At 41.5% G+C, this 20,312-nt stretch overlaps 1 protein-coding gene across 1 annotated transcript in view; it reads left to right on the top strand.

The window, feature by feature from the left end:
• Nucleotides 1-6,555: 6,555 nt before the first annotated feature.
• Nucleotides 6,556-20,312, top strand: part of GPC5 (glypican 5) — a 1,611,475-nt gene continuing 1,597,718 nt past the window's right edge. The window contains exon 1 of the mRNA XM_004371398.1: nucleotides 6,556-6,783. Coding sequence (XP_004371455.1) covers nucleotides 6,618-6,783 — 166 coding nt within the window. The 5' untranslated portion in view covers nucleotides 6,556-6,617. The remainder of the gene's footprint in view (nucleotides 6,784-20,312) is intronic.

Here is a 20,312-nt window from a genome sequence, read left to right as displayed (position 1 = left end):
CTCACTTCTGACCTGCTAGCTACAAATTTGGGGTTTTCCTACTACAGGCAGTCCCTGGGTTACAAATATCCGATTTAGGGACAACTTGCACTTGCCCCTTAATGTTAGGTAAATTTGCCCTCACTTTGAAACGATTGAACCAACCCTTACTTGAAATAAATTCTTCATTGCAATTATCTTCTCTTGCTGTATGTGCAGCTTTTGAATCACTGAACAGGCTTCAAGCCTTTTCTTGCACTAAAGTAAAGCTAAATAAGAACTGTATGTACTTGTTCCAACTCACCTACAAATTTGACTTGAAGACTTAAAGACACAGTTAGGAATGGATCTTGTTCGTAAACCAAGGACTGCCTTTATTCCCCCGAGATATCATCCATAAGCTTGGGGGTCCCCAGGACTCCCGTCACTTCTGACCTGCTGGTTCCTCCTACTCCTCCAGGTTCTATAATTCAATAGAAGGACTCACATAAATCACAGAAAGTGTTATAGTTACGACTATGGTTCTATTATAGTAAAAAGAATCCATATGAAGAGACACAAAGGGTGAGGTCTGGGACTATTCCCAATGTGAAGCTTCCATGTCCCAAAAAGGGACATGCTACCCTCCTATGTGCATTGAGGTCTCTCACCAACCAGGAAGCCCATGGAGTTTCCATGTCCAGAGCCTTCATTGGGACATGATTGATAGATTGAATTATGCCTCCCTCCCCTGTCCAGCCCCTATTCAAGAGTTATCTCAGTAGCATAACCTGTTAAGTAGTTATGATCTGGAGCCTTCATCAGAGATACTTCAATTACTGGGGAAATTCCAAAGTTTGAGAGGTTATTTTTCAGGAACTAAGCAAGGACAAGACCAAATTCTTGGAGTAAAGTTAAACTCTTTACTCCACCGTTACATTGTCTTTTCCTTGAAACATTATTACTATTAGGTAATGACATAAAGGCTCCTAAAATATTTCTAATCTATTGATGATTAAAAGATGAAGATTTTGAAATTGGAAATATACATTAGTGGTATATGTACATGTATATATGTGTGTGTGTGTGTGTGTGTGTGTGTGTGTGTGCGCGCGTATAAAGAAAGCCTTTGCTTTAAAATGTGTTTGCTGATCAAAGTTTCCCGCTGATTTTCATTTTAACTTCAGTTTGGTATCTTGTTCTAAAAATTTGATGGAATGTTGTACTTTGCTATGAATCCTCTTCCTCAGAAAGCCTTTTCTCAACGATTGCTGTCTTGATTTGAGGAGCCATCAGGGAAGGATCCTTCGATTTTCTCTTGGGCTTGGTGGCAGAAAGTCATTATTAGGGTCAGCTGGAGCTGGCCTTCAATTGTTGTTGTGTGTCATCGAGACGATTCCAACTCATAGCGACTCTGTATGACGGAGTAGAACTGCCCCTTAGATTTTTCCTAGACTGTAATCTTTATGGGAGTAGATTGCCAGGTCTTTTCTCCCCAGGAGCCGCTGGTGGGTTGAAACCTCTAGCTTTTTGGTTAGCAGCTGAGAGCTTAACCATTGTGGCACCAGGGTTCCTCCAATTAGGCTCCCTTTAATAGGGCAGCTAAGGAGCCCTGGTGGCACAGTGGTTAAGTGCTCAGCTGCTAACCGAAAGGTTGATGGTTCAAACTCACCAGCCACTTAGGGGATAAAGATGTGGCAATCTGCTTCCGTAAAGATTACAGCCTTGGAAGCCCTGTGGAGCAGTTCTACTGTGTCCTATAGGGTCACTATGAGTCAGAATCGACTCCACCCCAATGGGTTTGGTTTTGGAATAGGGTGACTGGGTGGATAAAGCCTGCATTTGGGAGAGATAGAAGGTAGGGCAAGATAAAACCAAAACCCAGTGCCTTCGAGTTGATTCTGACTCATAGTTGACTCATAGCGATCCTATAGGACAGAGTAGAACTGCCCCATAGGGTTTCCAAGGAGTGGCTGATGGATTAGAACTGCCAACCTTTTGGTTAGGAGCCAAGCTCTTAACTACTGTGCTACCAGGGCTCCAGGACAAGATAAGTCAGGATTTTTCTTGGAATGGCTAAGTGGAAGCATTTGTATTGAGGCTGTTCTCATGGTCAGAAGTCTAGTAGAGGCACCCGAGATAGGAGCAAGTAGTTTGTCAGCTGGCTGCACGGCAGGGAGGTATTGCTGTGCCCGGGCTAGAGCCAGGGTTTTGAGCCAGTTTGAACCGGTTCAACCATGGCCAATGAAGTGAAACTGGAACAGACCCGAATTTTTAAAATTTGAACGAACCAGAACCATAAGTGGAAGGGGAAAAATTATGGTTGAAGCCTTGGAATAGCAGACTCGGAAGAGGCAGAGTGAGCCCTTTCAGGAGCCTAATGTATGATTAGGCTCCTGATTATTTCCAGGACTGAGGAGAGCGACACAAATTCAAAGGAGTGCAGTGGGCCACCATCTTTGAGCAGGACACCACTGTTTCTGGCTCTGTGCAAAACCCGATGGGCAAAGATTTGGTTGCTATGCAATGCATATGCTGCCTTTGTTTTCTAAGAGCGTGATTAAGTTTCTAGCCGGGCTCGATCTGTAATTTTTCCTGTTCCGGTTATAGTTCCAGTTTAACCAAATTTGAAAAACTTGGGTCTGTTCTGGTGTTGCATCCTCAGCCATAACTGAACCGGGAAGAACCAGTTGGAAGTCCTGGTTAGAGACCTGCATGCCTCTGGAGTGCTGTAAAGATGGGGCCCAGATGACAGCCCATAATGATTCGCAGTGAGTGCCAGGGCTTCTACCCATATAGGATAGGTTGAGGCAAGGGGCCACAAAACAGGTGTCTGGCTTGTTAGAGGCAGGAGAGTATCTGAGGGGAGGCTGGAGTTGGCACTCCTTGCTTGCATTTGAACTCTTATCATCTTTGTGAAAAGTTATTTAATTTCTTTGTACTCTGTTTTCTTATTAATAGTATAATCATGACTTCCTCACCAGGTGGTTGAAATAGTGAATGAAATACTGCCTACAAGCACTTAATACATATTAACTATTATTATTGTTTGCGTATAGATGTTACTCAAACCAGCTTGTGAAGGTCAGCTAACCAGTGTGCAGACTTAGCCTAAAGCACTAGTCAGGGCTCTGCAATATGATCAAAATCACCTAAACCATACTGGAGGTTCTTTCTTTCTCTTCACTAGGTGAGTTGACAGATTGTAAACAGTTACTTAGAAGTATTAGGGAAGCTTTGCATTTAAATGATTACTAAGGTATATTTTAAATAATGACCATTTAGAGACTCTCTTGATATTTTGAAAGCCAAACATAGTGCCTAGTACATAAGAGGAGCCCTGATGGCGCAATGGTTAAGTGCTCAGCTGCTAATTGAAAGGTTGGCGATTCGAACACACCCAGCAGCTCCACAGGAGACAGACCTGGTGATCTGTTTTCTTAAAGATTACAGCCAAGAAAACCCTACAGGGCAGCTCTACTCTGTCACATGGGGTTGCTATGAGTCAGAACCGACTTGATGGCACCCAATAACAACAACAGTACATAAAAGGCAATTGATAGATGTTGATTGAATTTTTTTTTTTAAATGAGGCACTATAACTATTGAACTATAGAAATTCCTTCCCAGCTTCATCAGTAATATTTACAATTAAATTGAAGATTAGATGTGGTATGGTGCGTTGAGGAAACTCTAGAATGTCCGTAGAAGAAGGTCTTTGGGACTGCATTCTGCTTGGGAGAAGGGAACTTGCTTGACCCTTGCAATGCATAGCAGGCATCCACTCTTTACCTGAGTAACCAGCATGGACATACTGCTGGAAAATGAAGCTCTTTCAACTCACTTGTCGGTGTATCCACTGTGGTAGTGGTAAGCATTTAAGAGATAGAACGAAAATATTTATTTTGAGCCAATTCTTTTTGGTTATTTGGGATATTTGAAATGGGTTAAATATATTTATTTTCTCATTTGACCCTACTCCTTTTCTACATATGACTTCTCACCTATTTGTTTCTTGAAGTAGATTGTAAAAACATAGAGAAAGGAATGTCTTAAATGTCTGTTTAACTTCATTATACCTAACACAGTACAGTATTTTTTTAAAAAAAAATATATTGTGTTCAATATTTGTTACTGAACCATCAATACTTCTCAGCTGCGCTTGCGATTTTATCCCAGCGAGACAAATTGTTTTAGAGATTCAAAATGAATAAATTGGACCAGATAATCTGTAAGAATCTTTCTAACGTTAATACTCTATGATGATCAAATCTCTCAAAGAGACATCTTGGTAAAAATAAATGGAAACACCTGAAAATGTATTAGCCCTATATTAATACACAGACAATTCTTTTAGAATGAAATTATTCAGATTAAAATTATGTATATTTACTAGTAAAAATGTGATGAGTTAATACAAAGCCTCTGGTGTTACTGAATATAACCCAGTAGGCTGTTTGGTGTGGCATGGAGTGGCCAAGGAGAGTCTGTGGTTATGGGCACAGGCTCTGGATTCACACGCTTGGGTTTGATTCTTGGCTCCACCACTTCCTGGGTCTGTTGACCTTGGGCACCTCTTGGTACCTGTTTCCTCATCTGTAAAACAGTGATAAGAGTAATAATTATTTTATTGGGTTGTTATTAAGATTAAATGAGTGAATCAGTATCTGTGAAGCATTTAAAATAGTGTCTGGCACATAGGCACTATATACATTGTCATATTCATTCTTCTTATTTCTTACAGGTTTAGCTGACTTCCAAGCAGTCCTGTCAGGCTTGGTGGCCACATAAAAAGAGATTTATGAGGAAGATTTTTCTGGGACACACATATAAAGCTTTGCTTGAAGGCCTAGAATTTAAAAACGGATTTTTTTCTTTCAATTCTCCTTTATTAAGAGAGCCTCTCAAAAAAAAGTCTAGTATTCAAGGAAAGAAATTGATGTCAAAAGTCAAGTGAGCACTATTTAACTGTGCAGAAGAAATCTCAGCCATTGAGATTTAAAGCAAGTAATCTACTACTGAAAGAGCTGCCTTTGATATAAATGGTCATTAAAAGTCCCATGGCACTTCACTGAGACTTAAAATTATTCATCTTTATCTCTTGGCAAGGGTTCAAATTTGAGATGGAATTTCCTTTAAGTGGTTAAGGCATTGATAGTCCTCTATACTTAGCACTTTTAAATAGTTGGGTTCTGCTGGAGGAGTACTCTCTTCAGGTGGTTACAGATGAAAACGTTCTCCTGTCGCTCATCCAGGCTTAGTTCTTTAGTCAATCACGTTTACAAAATGCACCTGCTGCTTTGTGTATGGTTTCTAACGCATTCCTTCTGCGAACTGTAAGTCAGCAAAATTCCTTTATCATTTTAAATCACTTAAAGTCTTCATTTTTCCATCTGGCTTGTGAAAAACTGCCTTGAGTACTCTTACTTTACTTGTACTCTGGGGAATGTTTTAAATAAGTTTCCAAAGTAGCAAAACTCAGAGAGCTCAAACAAATACAAAGTGCCAAGTAAAATGATAGCAAAGGGTGACTGGAAAATAAACCGGACTTCACTGTGATAGTAAGAACGTGGTAGTGTTTGAATATAATTCTTTCGACTTTTCTCAGGAAATCGTAATTAATTCTCAGAAAATCGTAGTCAATTCTACAGAAAAATGTTCCAAAGCCGTAGCATAAAACAATTTTTATAAAGTAACTTTCTAAAACCTGATTAAACCCTCTGTCATGGAGTCGATTTCAAACCACAGCCACCCTGTAGGACACAGAAGAACTGCCCTATAGGGTTTCCACGGAAGCAGACTGCCACATCTTTCTTCCGCTGAGCGGCTCGTGGGTTCCAACCATCCACTTTCGGTTAGCAGCCAAACACTTTAACCACTGCAGCACCAGGACTCCTCCTAAAACCTGATCTGTGCCATCAAGTCTCTCAGTGGAGATCTTTACCTATACTTTTTTGCTGTTGTTTTGTGTCCAGATCCCATTTCTTGCAATTTTCCATGGAATTGCTATGCATTGAGGACTTTGACGTATCCTGAAATATTTCGTCTTAGTTCTAGTTGGTGTTTCTCATCTCTTGTCTTCTCTGATCCTCTTCATACATGCTTTCTTCTATCAGACTACTGTTACCCGGAAAGGCCTGGGAGAGCGCGGTCCGGGTTTCAGTTTGTTTCTTTTCTCCAGTGAGCGCCGCTTTGCTATCTTTCCTGCCCGGGCGCCCAGCGCTGACAGCATCTCGGCCTGAGCGGCTCAGGCAAGGCGCCGGGGGCGTGGCCTGGAGGGGCGTGGCCTGCCTGCAGAGCGCCGCGTGCGGTCGCACCCTAGGTTGGCGGCTCGGAGCCGGCGGCGGCGTCTGAGCTAGGTGCTCGCGCGCTTGGGCATATCCAGCCGGTCTTTTCCCGCCGCGCAGCTCCAACTCGCCTCAGCTGAGGAGGGAGACCTGGTGGCGCTGAGCCGAGGAAGCTCGTGCTTCAGCCTCGGGGCTGCTCGGGAGAAAACGCAGTCATCCCAGGTGAAGCCGGTGCCGGACGGCGGTCCGAAACGCCCGCCGCCAGACCGCACCCCTTTTGCAACCTCGGCTGCTGAGCTTTTTCCCCCGCCTGCAGCGCAGTGCGCGGGGAGAGTGGTGTCCACTGCGGGGAAAGGGGTGACCAGAACCCCGATGATGGACGGACAGAACTGGCGCGTGGGCTTTAGCTGTCTCCTCCTTCTGGCTCTCGTTGGGTCTACCCGGAGCGAGGGCGTGCAGGGCTGCGAAGAAGTTCGGAAACTTTTCCGGTGGCGGCATTTGGGGGCTGTCAAGGGGCTGCCGGATTCGCCGCGGGCAGGTAAGGCGCGGCAGACTGGCCGAGGGCGTGCGTCTGGCCGCGCTGCGGGGGCGTCCTGAGCGCGCGCTCTCTGCCACCCTCGACTCTCGGGGTGCTTGGTTCTTTGCGGGAAGATGACCCTTCAGGTCCTCCCGTCGCGTAAGATGAATCCCGGCGAGGCCTCGGGGATGCTCCGGGTGAACATCCCGAGGGCAGCGCGGCGCAGCCCTGGGGATCCCCTCACTACGCCCGCGGCTAAGCCGAGTCTGGGCCTCTTCTTCCTGCCCGACCCCCCAGTCTCGGATGATGCGTTGGGAGAAGCTAGTAGAGCAGACGGCGGGGGACAGCGCGTCCTGACCGCGTTTCTCTTCCGAGTGGGAATTTCCGCCGGGGGTCCTCGGTTTGCTGCTTTCCGTCTTGGTGGACGGAGTTGGGTTAGTCGCCCCAAGTTTGATACTAAACACGTTATATATAACCTGCGTTATACTCTTGCTGCAGCAGGCGGGAGACGGGTACTGACAAGGGCAGCTGGTCTCCTCAGTAGTTAGGACTTGGACCCCGCGCACCCACATAGGCGTGCACCCTTAGCTGCCACGCCGTGTCCTGGCACCAAGCCTTGCTTGCAGGAGCCCAAACTGCCCGGTTTGTCTCCCAGAACCACAGGGAAGTTTCAGCGCCTGCAAAGTGTGACAGCAACAGGCAGTTGAACGTATTGGGGACCCATGTAACAGGGATGAGATTTATCGGAGTGGAGAGGAAAAATGCAGTTAAAGTGTGACCAGTGTAGATTATGCTCCCTGTAAACGTTTTTTGCCTATACTTTCACCCTCTGCTCCCCACCCCCACCCCGATCACGCAAATTTGTTTCTGCCGTCAGGATTTCCAGTTTACGTTTTCTTCCAGAAAAATAGGTTTTAGTTGTCAAACGCAATAATATTATCGTGTTGGGAACTAACACCTTACTGGGAAGCAGTGCCTCTCTTTAGCTGTGACTGTGAAGCCAACACAAAGACAATGTCGTGAGATTATTGGTCGAACAAAGAAATTGTGGAAGATACTTGCGTCTAAAAAGCGACCTCTGCCTGAGTTTTCAGGGTAGGGAGACTTGCCCTTGGTATTGCTGAGCTGTAGCGGTTTTTGCTTGATTGCTTCGCTGGTTGTGAACTTGCGTTCAGTTCTTAAGTCATCCCAGGAAGAAAATCTGGGCACTTGGGAACGTTCAGTCCGTTTTAGCTTACATGACCAGCCTTTTCAACAAACACAGAAATGTTTATATCAATTACTTAGGATGGTACTGGGTGCGTTTTCTAATATTACTTGAAAAAATATAGTTGATATTCTCAGCTTAGCGCAATTCTTTCTCCTGCTCTCAAACAATAGCTCTCCCTTCCAAACCTTTTTCTTATTTCAGTGCATTCTTTCATTAAAAAAACCTCATTTATCAGCTGCTGATAAAACTAAAGTGCATGTTTGTGGGGAAGGGGGGTGAGCTTGTGAAATCCTCATCTGCGTTATTAGATTTTGCCCCTTAATACTAGCTGATATATGGTCACTGAATGTTAGCAGCTCTGAAATAAAGCCTTGATTTCACCCTGCTTCCCATATTTTAGTATTTTTGGTACTTGCTGAATGCTACACATTGACTAGAAGGTGTTACAGTCCTAAAACCTGTGTGTGTGTCATCTGTTTTGAAGAGGAACTTTCCAGAGTGTCAGTCACTGGAATATCATTTTACCAGCGCTAAGGGAAAACCGAAGCTCTGCTGTATGGAGAAGGAAATGGTTGTACTTATTTGGGTTTGATACTCATGACACACACAAAAAATGCCAGGATGGCAAGAATCTTCCAAGTCGTTCTGGATTGTTTCTTCATTGCTATTATCTCTATCTGTGGTTTACAGTGATGGAGAAATCACAGCAGCACACTCACCCACTCAGGGGCTTACAGGACTGCATTCTCAGACCCATCAGTGGTGCTCGGAAAAGCAAATGCTAAATTTCTTTTGCATTAAGAAAAAGTCACATGGAAGTATTATTTTGAATTAAAGTAACTTACTACAAGGCATTCACATAAGAATCTGAGATAATTCTGACATTTTTCTCATCTCTGTATTGCTGGCCATTCTTTTATCTGAATAATTAAATGGAATATTAAACTGGTGATCTTTTCAACATGATGTATCTCTTCTTCCTATTTAAAAAAATCTTATTTCCAAATTGAGTAAACCACAAATATCATATGCTTCATAAATACTTTTCTTCATTTTTGCATTTATATATGATCTGTAACATTTAGTTTCCTTTAATATAGTACTTGGATATCTTATTTTCTAAAGTTGTCCTCAATCTCAAGAGAGAACATAGTTAATATTTATATAAGTAGTCATTTTCACAGGTGGATGCATATGTTAATATTCTTTTTAATAAATGTAATTATTTAGCACATAGCCTCTCCTTGATTAAAACTAATTACATTTAACTTTGATATTTGTTTTTCTTGGAAGTATATTTTTTAGCACTTTCTCGAATTTCTTGCCCACGAGTGGTTAATTCCTGAGCTGTGTAGCCCAAATGCCATTTTTATACTATGAGCAGGTAAAATAACTTTTTACCTTTTCTCCTGCATTTATGACTTTCTACATCTCCTGAAAAATGTTATCCAATTTAAAATTATTAAAATGGTGAGAAGAGCAGTTTAAACTGTTCTTAGATTCCCCTCACCTTTGTTCTCTACTCTGCTCCAATTCTTTTAAGCCTATTGAGCTCCTAAGGATGTTTGGATGAGAAATGTAAAAAAGGAGAGAAGGTGTAAATGTGATTGGAATTACAGATTTCCCTGTGTTCTGGTTTTATTTCCTAAGTGGTAGTCAAGGTGCCCTTTGCTCTTGTTTATTTTATTCAGGAAAAAAAATGTTAGTGGAAGTGTCTCTTGAGGGTCCTTTTATTTTTGCTTTATTTATTGGGGAGAGATGATAATGCTTTCCCATTGAAATTCTTTTCACACCTGCATTGTTCACACATGCATTATTTTCTCTTTTAGAATATAATTCCGAAAGGGGAAGCTCATAAAAAGTCCAAGACTGTATTGAGGATTTGTTTTACATCTAGTAGTTTTTAAAATGTGGGTGTTTTTGATACAAAGAGTATTTTGTTAAGGATAACTTTTCCTTAATAGCTTTTGGCTATAAATGGGATAATAAAAATAACTCTTGATGCGGCAACATGAAATTCTAATACTATAGGACATTTTAAGTAGTGTTCTATAGTTTTTTTTTTTTTTTTTAAACTGCTTTCATTATAATCAGATCTTATAATCACTGCAAGGATAGGGCTGTCTCTTTCTCATACTCAAGAGAATGTTATCTAGCTTGGAGTTTAGAGATATGGACCTCCGGGTTTCAAAACTTGATTCTGCCACTTGTAGCTCTGTGTCCTAGATCAATCAGTATCATCTTTGAATCTGTTTCTTCATCCATAAAATGAGAATATTCTTAAAAGATTGTTGTATAGATGAAATGAAATAACGTATGTAAAATATTTAGCACAAATCCAGGCACAGAGTAAACCAAAAAACCAAACCCGTTGCCGTCAAGTCAGTAGCAACTCATAGCGACCCTATAGGACAGAGTAGAACTGCCCCCATAGAGTTTCCAGGGAGTGCAGGTGGCCTCAAACTGCTGACCTTTGGGTTAGCAGCCATAGCACTTAACCACTCCGTGACCTGAGTTTCCAGGGCTCAAAAAAAAAAAAAGTATTTTTAAATTGTGCTTTAGGTGAAAGTTTACAGAGCAAATTAGTTTCTCATTCAACAATTTATACACAAATTGTTTTGCGACATTGGTTGCAGTCCCCCTGATGTGTCAACACTCTCCCGTTTCCCACCCTGGGTTCCCCGTTTCCATCAGTCCATTTTTCCTGTCCCTTCCTGCCTTCTCATCTTTGCTTTTGGGCAGGTGTTGCCAGTTTGGTCTAAACTTGATTGAACTAAGAAGCACGTTCCTCACGTGTGTTAATTGTTTGTTTTGAAGCACGTTTCTCACGTGTGTTAATTGTTTGTTTTATACACCTGTCTAATCTTTGGCTAAAGGGTGGACTTCAGGAGTGGCTTCAGTTCTGAGTTAGCTGGTTGTCTGGGGCCCAGTCTCTCGGGGTTCCTCCAGTCTGTCAGACCAGTAAGTCTGGTCTTTTTTTTTTTTTTTTCTTTTGTGAATTTGAATTTTGTTATACATTTTTCTCCTGCTTTGTCCAGGACCTCTGTTGTGATCCCTGTCACATGGTGGTAGCTGGGCACCATCTAGTTCTTCTAGCTCAGGCTAGTGGAGGTTGTGGTACTTGTGGTTCATTAGTCCTTGTACTGTTATTTCTCTTGCGTCTTAGGTTTTCTTCATTCTCTTTTGCTCCCAATGGGCTGGGATGTATCTTAGGTGGGTGCTTGCAAGCTTTTAAGACCCCAGATGCTAGTCACCAAAGTGGAATGTAGAACATTTTCTTTATCTAGGTCAGTTGGCGTAACATAGTTCATAATCACCTTGACCGTGGTTCCCAGACCTCAGCCTGAGTAATTCAGTCTCTCAGGGTGTTTGGATGTATCTAGGAAGCTTCTATGACTTTGCCTTGGTCAGGTTGTGCTGACTTCCCCTATATTGTGTTCTGTTTTTCCTTTCAACAAAGTTAACACTTACCTACTATCTAGTTAGTGATTTCCCCTCCCCAACTGCCTCCTACCTCATAACCATCAAAGATTGTTTCTTTTTGTGTGTAAATCTTTACTTGAGTTTCTACAATAGTGGTCTCATGCGCTATTTGCCATTTTGTGACTGACTTATTTCACTCAACATAATACCCTCCAGATTCATCCATGTTGTGAAATATTTCACGTTTTCATCGTTGTTCTTTATCATTAGGTGGTATTTCATTGTGTGTGTGTGTACCATATTTGTTTATCCATTCATCTGTTGATGGACACTCAAGTTGTTTCTGTCATTTTGTTATTGTGAACAATGCTACAGTGAACATGGGTGTGTATATGTCTATTTGTGTGACAGCTTTTATTTCCCTAGGATATATTCCTAGGAGTGGGATTGCTGGATTGTATGGTATTTCTATTTTTAGCTTTTTAAGGAAGTGCCGTGTTGTTTTCCATAGTGGTAGTACCGTTTTCCATTCCCATAGGCAGTGCATAAGAGTTCCAGTTTCCCTGCAGCCTCTTGAACGTTGTTGTTTCCTGTGTTTTTTTGATTAGTGCTGGTAATGTCGGGGCAGGGGGGAGGTGGTACCTCATTGCAGCTTTGATTTGCATTCTCTAATGGCTAGTGATCTTGAGCATTTCTTCATGTGTCTGTTAGCTGCCTGAATGTCTTTTTGGTGAAGTGTCTGTTCATATCCTTTGCCCATTTTTAAACTGGATCATTTATCTTTTTGTTACTGAGGTGTTGCAATAGCTTATAGGTTTTAGCGTTTAGACCCTTGTTGGATATGTTGTACCAAATATTTTTTCCCCAGTCTGTAGGTTTTTTTTTTTACTCTTTTAGTGAAGTCATTTGATGAACGTAAGTGTTTAATTTTTAGGAGCTCCCAGTTATCTAGTCTCTCTTCTGCTGTTGTGCATTATTACTTAGGGTTTGCATTGAATTTATGCCATTTATTGGGGCCCATAGCGTTTTCCCTATTTTCTCTTCCATAATCTTCATCGTTTTAGGTTTTATATTTAGGTCTTTGATACATTTTGAGTTAGTTTTTGTGTATGATGTGAAGTATGGGTCCTGTTACTTTTTTTTACAGATGGACATCCAGTTTTGCCAGCACCATTTGTTGAAGAGACTGTCTTTTCCCCCATTTAATGGACTTTGGGCTTTTTTCAAAGATCAGCTGACCATAGGTGGATGGATTTATGCCTGGGTTCTCAATTCTATTTCTTTGCTCTATGTGTTCAAAAAATATATGTTGTTGTCATTACAGTTTTTTTCATTTAGTGTCTTGATTTTAACTTGGGTTTCCTTTTTTTTTTTTAAGGATGACATTTGACAGTTTTATATCTCTACATATCAGAGGAGTTTTTATAATAACTTTTTTTTAAAGTCATAGTTGTTTCTAAAATGTGCTTCTATCGTACATGGTATTTACTAGGTTGTTGTCGATATTTTGTTTGTTTTCATGAACTCATGAAAACCCTAAGAAGATACAAGGCTGCAGCACTGGTAACTGCAATACCCATAAACACTGCCTCCACCTCCACCTCTATTCCCCTTCCCAGCCCCCGCAACTGCCACCCCCAACCTCACCACCACCATTCTGTCTGTATTCAGGGAAGTAAAGTAGTGAATATAAGGAGCTCTGGTGACCCAAAAGGCTTAGCACTCAGCTGCTAACTGAAAGGTTGGTGGATCGAACCCCCTGAGCCACTCCACGGGAGAAAGAACTGGCAATTTGTTTCTGTAAAGATGACAGCCTAGAAAACTCTGTGGGGCAGTTCTGCTCTGTCACATGGGGTCAGTATGAGTCAAAATCGACTCGATGGCACCTAACAATAACAGCAAAGTAGTGAGTATAGGGTGGTTTATGAATTCACACAGTTAGATGGCTGCTGTGCCCCCAAAATATGTGCTGAAAGCCTAACTTCTATACCTGTGGATGTAATCCTGTTTGGAAATAGGGTTTTCTTTGTTATGTTAATAAGGCCATACAAGTGTAGGATGTGTCCTGAACCTAATCACTTCTGAGTATTAAAAAGAGCAGATTAGGCACAGAGGTGGGCACATACTGGGGAAGACATAAGCCATGTGAGGATTGCCAAGAATCAAGGAATGCCCGGGTCTGTTGACATGGCTGAGACCCTGATTTAGACTTTTAGCCGCTAGAACTGTGAGAAAATAAATTTCTGTTCTTTAAGGGCATCGAATTGTGTTATTTTTGTTACAGCAGCACTAGGAAACCAAGACATGGCCATTGTCACTGTGATCTCAAATTGGGACTCTAGTTTTCACTAAGTAACAACCCCCTTTGCTGCTTGAGCAGCATAGTTACAGTGATCAGATTTCCAAAGTCAAAATTGGGACCCATGGTCAGCTGTTGGAACAGATTATTATCGGGGTTGTTCGATGTCAAATCTCACCAGCCAGAAACCACCAGAAACAAACTTGTAGTCAAGCAAGTAGATTCATTTAGTTTGCTGCAGCAAGGGGCATTGCACCCCAGAGGAACCATGAATGCCTTGGTTAGAGGCATTTCTTTTTCTCTCTCCATTTGCTGTCAAGTTGATTCTGACTCATGTCAACCCCATGTATGAACTGTGGTCTGTAGGATTTTCAATGGCTGGTTTTTCTTCTGAGGCCTTTCTTCCAAGGTGCCTCTGGGTGAACTTGAACTGTCAGCCTTTCTGTTAGCAGCCAAGTGCTTTGTACCACCCAAGGGGCTTGTGCTTGGAGATTATAAGGAGGATTTTGGAAGTGGGGGCAGTTCAGTAACTGGGTATCTTGGTAACTTTTATCTTGGTGTTGGGAGGCTTAAAGTGAGAATAGTCGTTTTTAATAAAGAAGCAGTAGTCACTTGTGTGGGTTAGAAGGGGAGTGTGTTTAGTCATTTGTGTGGTTGAAAAGTATCCTTGTTGTTGCTATCCTGTTGCAGCCCAGGTCTCAAGTAACCTTGTCTAATCAGTGTTTTCTTATTCCTTGTGTATGTTGTGTATGTTCAGTTGTAAACATCAGTGCCTGGTTCCAGTGCCAGCACAGCTTGTTGCTTTAACCCTAGAAAAATCCAGTGGGTGCTTTGATGTCCAAGAGAATTATGTGTTTCATTTGTATCCAGGCCTTTACTGGAGCTTAATAATGGGGGAGTGAGTATGGTTTTTTACTGTAAGATCATAGAGCAGGACTGTCCATCAGGGCTTGAATTAAACTGATCATACCCTATTTCCCCATTCAGTTTGCTGTCAACTGTAAATATTGTGTGTTTCCCCATCCATCCTTCACTCCACAAATTAAGATCTGTTTTGCCAAGTGTCCAACATTGTATATTTGTATATACATGGGCACATATCATTTACTTCCCACATTTTCCTTACATTTGATAAGAACACTTTCTAAGTCTGTAACATTTCTTAATTAGCGTAAGACCAAGAAAAATATCCCAACAGCTAGGTACCTCTCCTAAACAGGCACGATTTATTAATCAATGGCCAAACCAGAAAACCAAACCCCTTGCTGTCTAGTCAATTCCGACTCACAGTGACCTTATAGGACAGAGTAGAACTACCCCATAGGGCTTCCAAGGAGTGACTGGTGGATTCAAACTGCTGATGTTTTGGTTAGCAGCTGAGCTCTTAACCACTGTGCCACTAGGGCTCCTTAATCAATGGCAGGGGTGGATTATCCAAAAGGCTTTCCAGATCATCTGTGGTGAATAATTTCACATGAGTTTCACCACGTCTTTGATAATCTGCCCGTGATCACATCTTTGATGTGGTGAAACCCATGTGAAATTGTTCACTGCACATTAGTAAGTAAGCCTGTGCTTACCTCGCTTACTGGGTCATCTGTCCTGGTGGGATGGTAAATTTGAAAAGAGTCTATGATTCTGTAGAAACGTGCTGTGAGGTTGGGAGAGAGACAGGTGGTAGCCATACCTAGAAGCAGAATCATTGATGTGGTGAAAAAATGTGAAATTGTTTACTATAGATGATCCGGTAAGTAAGATAAGTGCTGTGCTTACTTCGCCTGTGTGATAATCTGCATGTAATCAGTGGTCTTTTGGTATAACTATTTAACAAACCACAAATCTGTTTTCTTAAAGTGGAGTCGTGAGAGACTTCAGTCATATGGTTTGATAAAATAGATATTTTATGAAAGTGATACTGCATCTATCAGGTAAATAACAGTAGCAATTAATTTTAATAGAGAATGACGCTTTCCTGTACCTATCTTATATAATGTCCTAACTTTCAACTAGAGGAAAAGACCACACCAGTTTTCACCTTCAGTAAATTTCAGGTTCACTGATGATACTACTAAAATCATCCTGAAATAATTACTCATTCTTCTGTGAATCACAACAAACACTGTGAATCACAACAAACAGCACAGCTTTTGATTAGCCATATCAGGTTTACATATGACGACCATGTAAGCTGAATATATAATGCATTTAGTAGAAAGACGATGAGATTTTGCACTTTGATATTTTGATGAAAGAATACATGTTCTCTTAAAAACATGGTAAGTACAAAAAAGGTAAAATAATTCTACTACTGAGAAATAACCACTGATAACCCTTTGCATTATCTTTTCAACACCCTGTCAGCCTTCTGATAAGCACATAAGTATCTTTTGAAAGAAAGTAGGAGAATTTTACCTTTATTTGTAACATACTTTTTACAGACATATCAGTATTTCTGTGTGACTAAACATCCTTCTAAGGTCCCTGGGTGTCACAACAGTTTGCGATCAAGTGCTAACCTAAAGGTTGACAGTTTGAACCCATTCAGTGGCACTGTGGAAGAAAGGCCTGGTGTTCTGCTTCCATAAAGATGACAGCCAAGAGGCAGGGCCAAGATGGCAGAGTAGTCATATGCTTCCGGTGGAAACTCTTACAACAGTGACCCAAGAAAACAAGTGATTTGATTATATATGGCAATCTGGGAGCCCTGAACATCAAAGACAGAGTTGAGGAACTGGACTGAGTGGCAGGGGGAGGGAGAGACAGTTCGGAAGAGGAGTTGCCAGACCTGACCCGGCGAGAGCCTGAGCCCTTCAGGCCTGATCAGCTCAGGGGTGAGTGGTGAGACAGGCAAGCGGCAGTGCTTGGGAGGTGCGTTTTCCTCAGCGGGAGAGACCCAATGCCAGAGAGTCTGCACGGCCACCCAGAACCAGTCAGAAGCAGCCCTAATCAATGGAAGATAAGTAATTGCATATGACTTATGGTGCAGATCAAAAACACTCCCCTCAGGGAAAAACCTCTCTCCCATTTACCTCTGTGCTCCCTGCTCTGCACTGGGTCCTGGACTGGCTTCAGCAATTGCTGAGTACCCAGGGCTGGAAGTAGGATCTGTCCCATGGCCGGAGCCATTCTCCCTGCCTTGGAGAGTGAACAAGTTAACAAATGGGAAAAAATAAACTGCTGGCTCCTCTAAGCCAGGAACCCAGGGTAGGCACAGCTCCTTTGCCTAGGCACAGACATAAGGGATCCATGGACTTTGAGTGCCTCTCCCCCTGCATAGACTTGTGTGGGCCCATCTCAACAGCGTAGGCCCTCATTACTGCGGTACACCGGGATATATTCCGGAAGTCTGACTTCAACTGTTTCATCTGTAAAGTGGCTGGTTCATGACATTTGACACTGCTCTGTCCATTAAGCAGGGTCTTCACCTACCTATATCGGGCCTGAGGACTGCTGGCTCCACTTGTGCCACCTAGCTACCTGCAATAGGGGCTTATGAGTAAGAGGTGCCCCCTAGTCCTTACAGCCAACAGCATTAGGTGCTCATAGTTCAGCTGCAAAACCCACCCACCTACGTGCTGTAGGGAACAGGGACATGCCTTTGTCCTGGACACTCGGGGGTGTCTGTCAGCCCCCTGTCTTGCTCAGGGTATGTGTCCTGCTGCAGCCAGATGCCTGTGCCTACACTAATCACCCATGCCTGTCTAGGACTGTAACTGAGAGCCTGCACCACACACTTGGTGGCTATCTACCTGGGCACCTGAGCTGAATCCATACAGAAGTAGTGGGAGGATTCCTGAGCTCACATACCTAGTAACAGATCTAACCACCTGGTGATGGGACATTAGCGCTTCAAAGGTGCCAATAATCAAACTAGCTCATACGAGCAGCCTGTTTGGGGATATCAAACAAAACAAGAAGCTAGGACACAGTAAGCAAACATAAAATAAAAGTAATACCTTATTGATGGCTTGGAGACAACAGTCAATATCAAATCACATAGAGAACCCATGCTGGCTTCAGCAAGCTCCCAAAATAAAGAATCTAGAAATTTTCCGGAGGAGGAAAATTTCTTGGAATTACTGGAGGCAGAATACAAAAGATTAATGTACAGAACTCTTCGAGAAATTAGGAAGGAAATTAAGCAAAATGCAGAACACGCAATAGAGGAAATTAAAAAGATTAGAGAAGAGCATAATGACAAATTTAACAGGCTGCAAGAATCCATAGACAGCAGTCAGAAATCCAGAAGATTAATAATAAAATTTCAGAATTAGACAACTTGATAGAAAGTCATAGGGGCAGAATTGAGGCAATGGAAGTCAGAATTAGTGAGATTGAAGATAAAGGCACTTGACACCAACTTATTTGAGGAAAGATCAGATAAAAGGATTTAAAAAAATGAATATACTCTAAGAATTATGTGGCACTCTATCAAGAGGAATAACCTACAAGTGATTGGAGTGCCAGAATGGGGTGGGGGGGTGGATAACAGAAAATACAGGTAGAATTGTTGAAGATTTGTTGGCAGAAAACATCCCTGATACCGTGATAGATGACAAGATATCTATCCAAGATGCTCATCGAACCCCATATAAGGTAGATACCCCCCAAAAAGTCACCAAGACATATTATAATCAAACTTGCTAAAACCAAAGATAGAGAATTTTAAGAGCTGCTAGGGGTAAATGAAAAGTCATCTACAAAGGAGAGTCAGTAAGAATAAGCTCGGACTACTCAGCAGAAACCATGCACGCAAGGAGGCAATGGGATGACATATATAAAGCCTTGAAGGAAAAAAAGACTGCCAGCCAACAATTATATATCCAGCAAAACTGTCTCTCAAATATGATGGCGAAATTAGGGCATTTCCAGATAAACAGAAGTTTAGGGAATTGGCAAAAACCAAACCAAAATTACAAGAAATACTAAAGGGAGTCCTCTGGTTAGAAAATCAGTAACATCAGATAACAACCCAAGACTAGAACACAGGACAGAGCAACCAGATATCAACCCAGATAGGGAGGTCACAAAAGTACATCAAAGCTAAAACACTGAAAATAGGGAAACAGTTGTCAATATGTAAAAAATGACAACATTAAAAGAAAAAGGGAGTTAAAAAATGTAGGCAGATTTTTCATATAGAGAGGAAGTCAAGGCGATATAAAGAAATAAAAGACTGGTATAAACTTAGAAAAATAGGGGTAAATATTAAGGTAACCACAAAGGAAACTAACAATCCTACAAGTCAAAATAAAAAACTAGAAAAATATATAAGACTCAGCAAACACGAAATCAACAACAGTGAAAAAGACGAAAATACATAAAGAAAAATGACTCAGCACAGAAAATTAGGTGGAACAAAGAAACTGTGCACAACACAAAAAAGATGTCAATATGACAGCACTAAACTCATACCTATCAATAATTATGCTGAATGTAAATGGACTAAATGCATCAATAAAGAGAGAGTGGAAGATTTGATTAGAAAACACGATCCGTCTATATGTTGCCTATAAGAGACACATCTTAGACTTAAAGACACAAACAAACTAAAACTCAAAAGAATGGAAAAAATATATCAAGCAAACAACACCCAAAAAAGAGCAGGAGTGGCAATATTAATCTCTGACAAGATAGACTTTAAAGTAAAATCCACCACAAAGGATAAGGAGGGACACTATATAACGATTAAAGGGTCAGTACACTAGGAGGACATAACTATAATAAATATTTACACACCCAATGATAGAGCTCCGAAATACATAGAACAAACTAACAGCACTGAAAAGAGAGAGAGACAGCCCCACAATAGTAGTAAGAGACTTCAACATACTACTTTTGGTGAAGAACAAAACATCCAGAAAGAAGCTCAAAAAAGACATGGAAGAGTGAAATGCTACAGTCAGCCAACTTGATCTCATAGACATATACAGAACACTCCACCCAACAGCAGCCAAGTATACTTTCTTTTCCAATGCACATGGGACATTCTCCAGAATAGACCATATGTTAGGCCATAAAGCAAGCCTTAACAGAATCTAAAGCATCGAAACATTACAAAGCATCTTTTCTGACCATAAAGCCATAAAAGTAGAAATCAACAACAGAAAAAGCAAGGAAAAAAAATGAAATAACATGGAAACTGAACAACACCTTGCTCAGAAACTACTGGGTTATAGAAGAAATTAAGAATGGAATAAAGAAATTCATAGAATCAAATGAGAATGAAAACACATCGTACCAGAACCTTTGGGACACAGCAAAAGCAGTGCTTAGAGGTTAGTTTATAGCAATAAATGTACACATCCAAAAAGAAGAAAGGGCTGTAATCAAAACATTAACCCTACAAGTGGAACAACTAGAAAGGCAGAAGCAGAAGAAGCCCTCAGGTGCCAGAAGAAAGGAAATAATAAGAATTAGAGCAGAATTAAATGGGGAATAGAAAAACAGTTGAAAGAGTTAACGACCAAAAGCTGGTTCTTTGAAAAGATCAACAAAATTGATAAATCGTTGGCCAGACTGACAAAAGAAAAACAGGAGAGGAAGCAGATAACCCGTATAAGAAATGAGGTGGGTGATATCACGACAGACCCAACTGAAATTAAAAGAATCATAACA

Source organism: Trichechus manatus, unplaced genomic scaffold, assembly GCF_000243295.1.
Source record: "Trichechus manatus latirostris isolate Lorelei unplaced genomic scaffold, TriManLat1.0 scaffold00013, whole genome shotgun sequence".
Lineage (NCBI taxonomy): Eukaryota > Metazoa > Chordata > Mammalia > Sirenia > Trichechidae > Trichechus > Trichechus manatus.
This window is presented reverse-complemented; position numbering and strand designations above follow the sequence as displayed.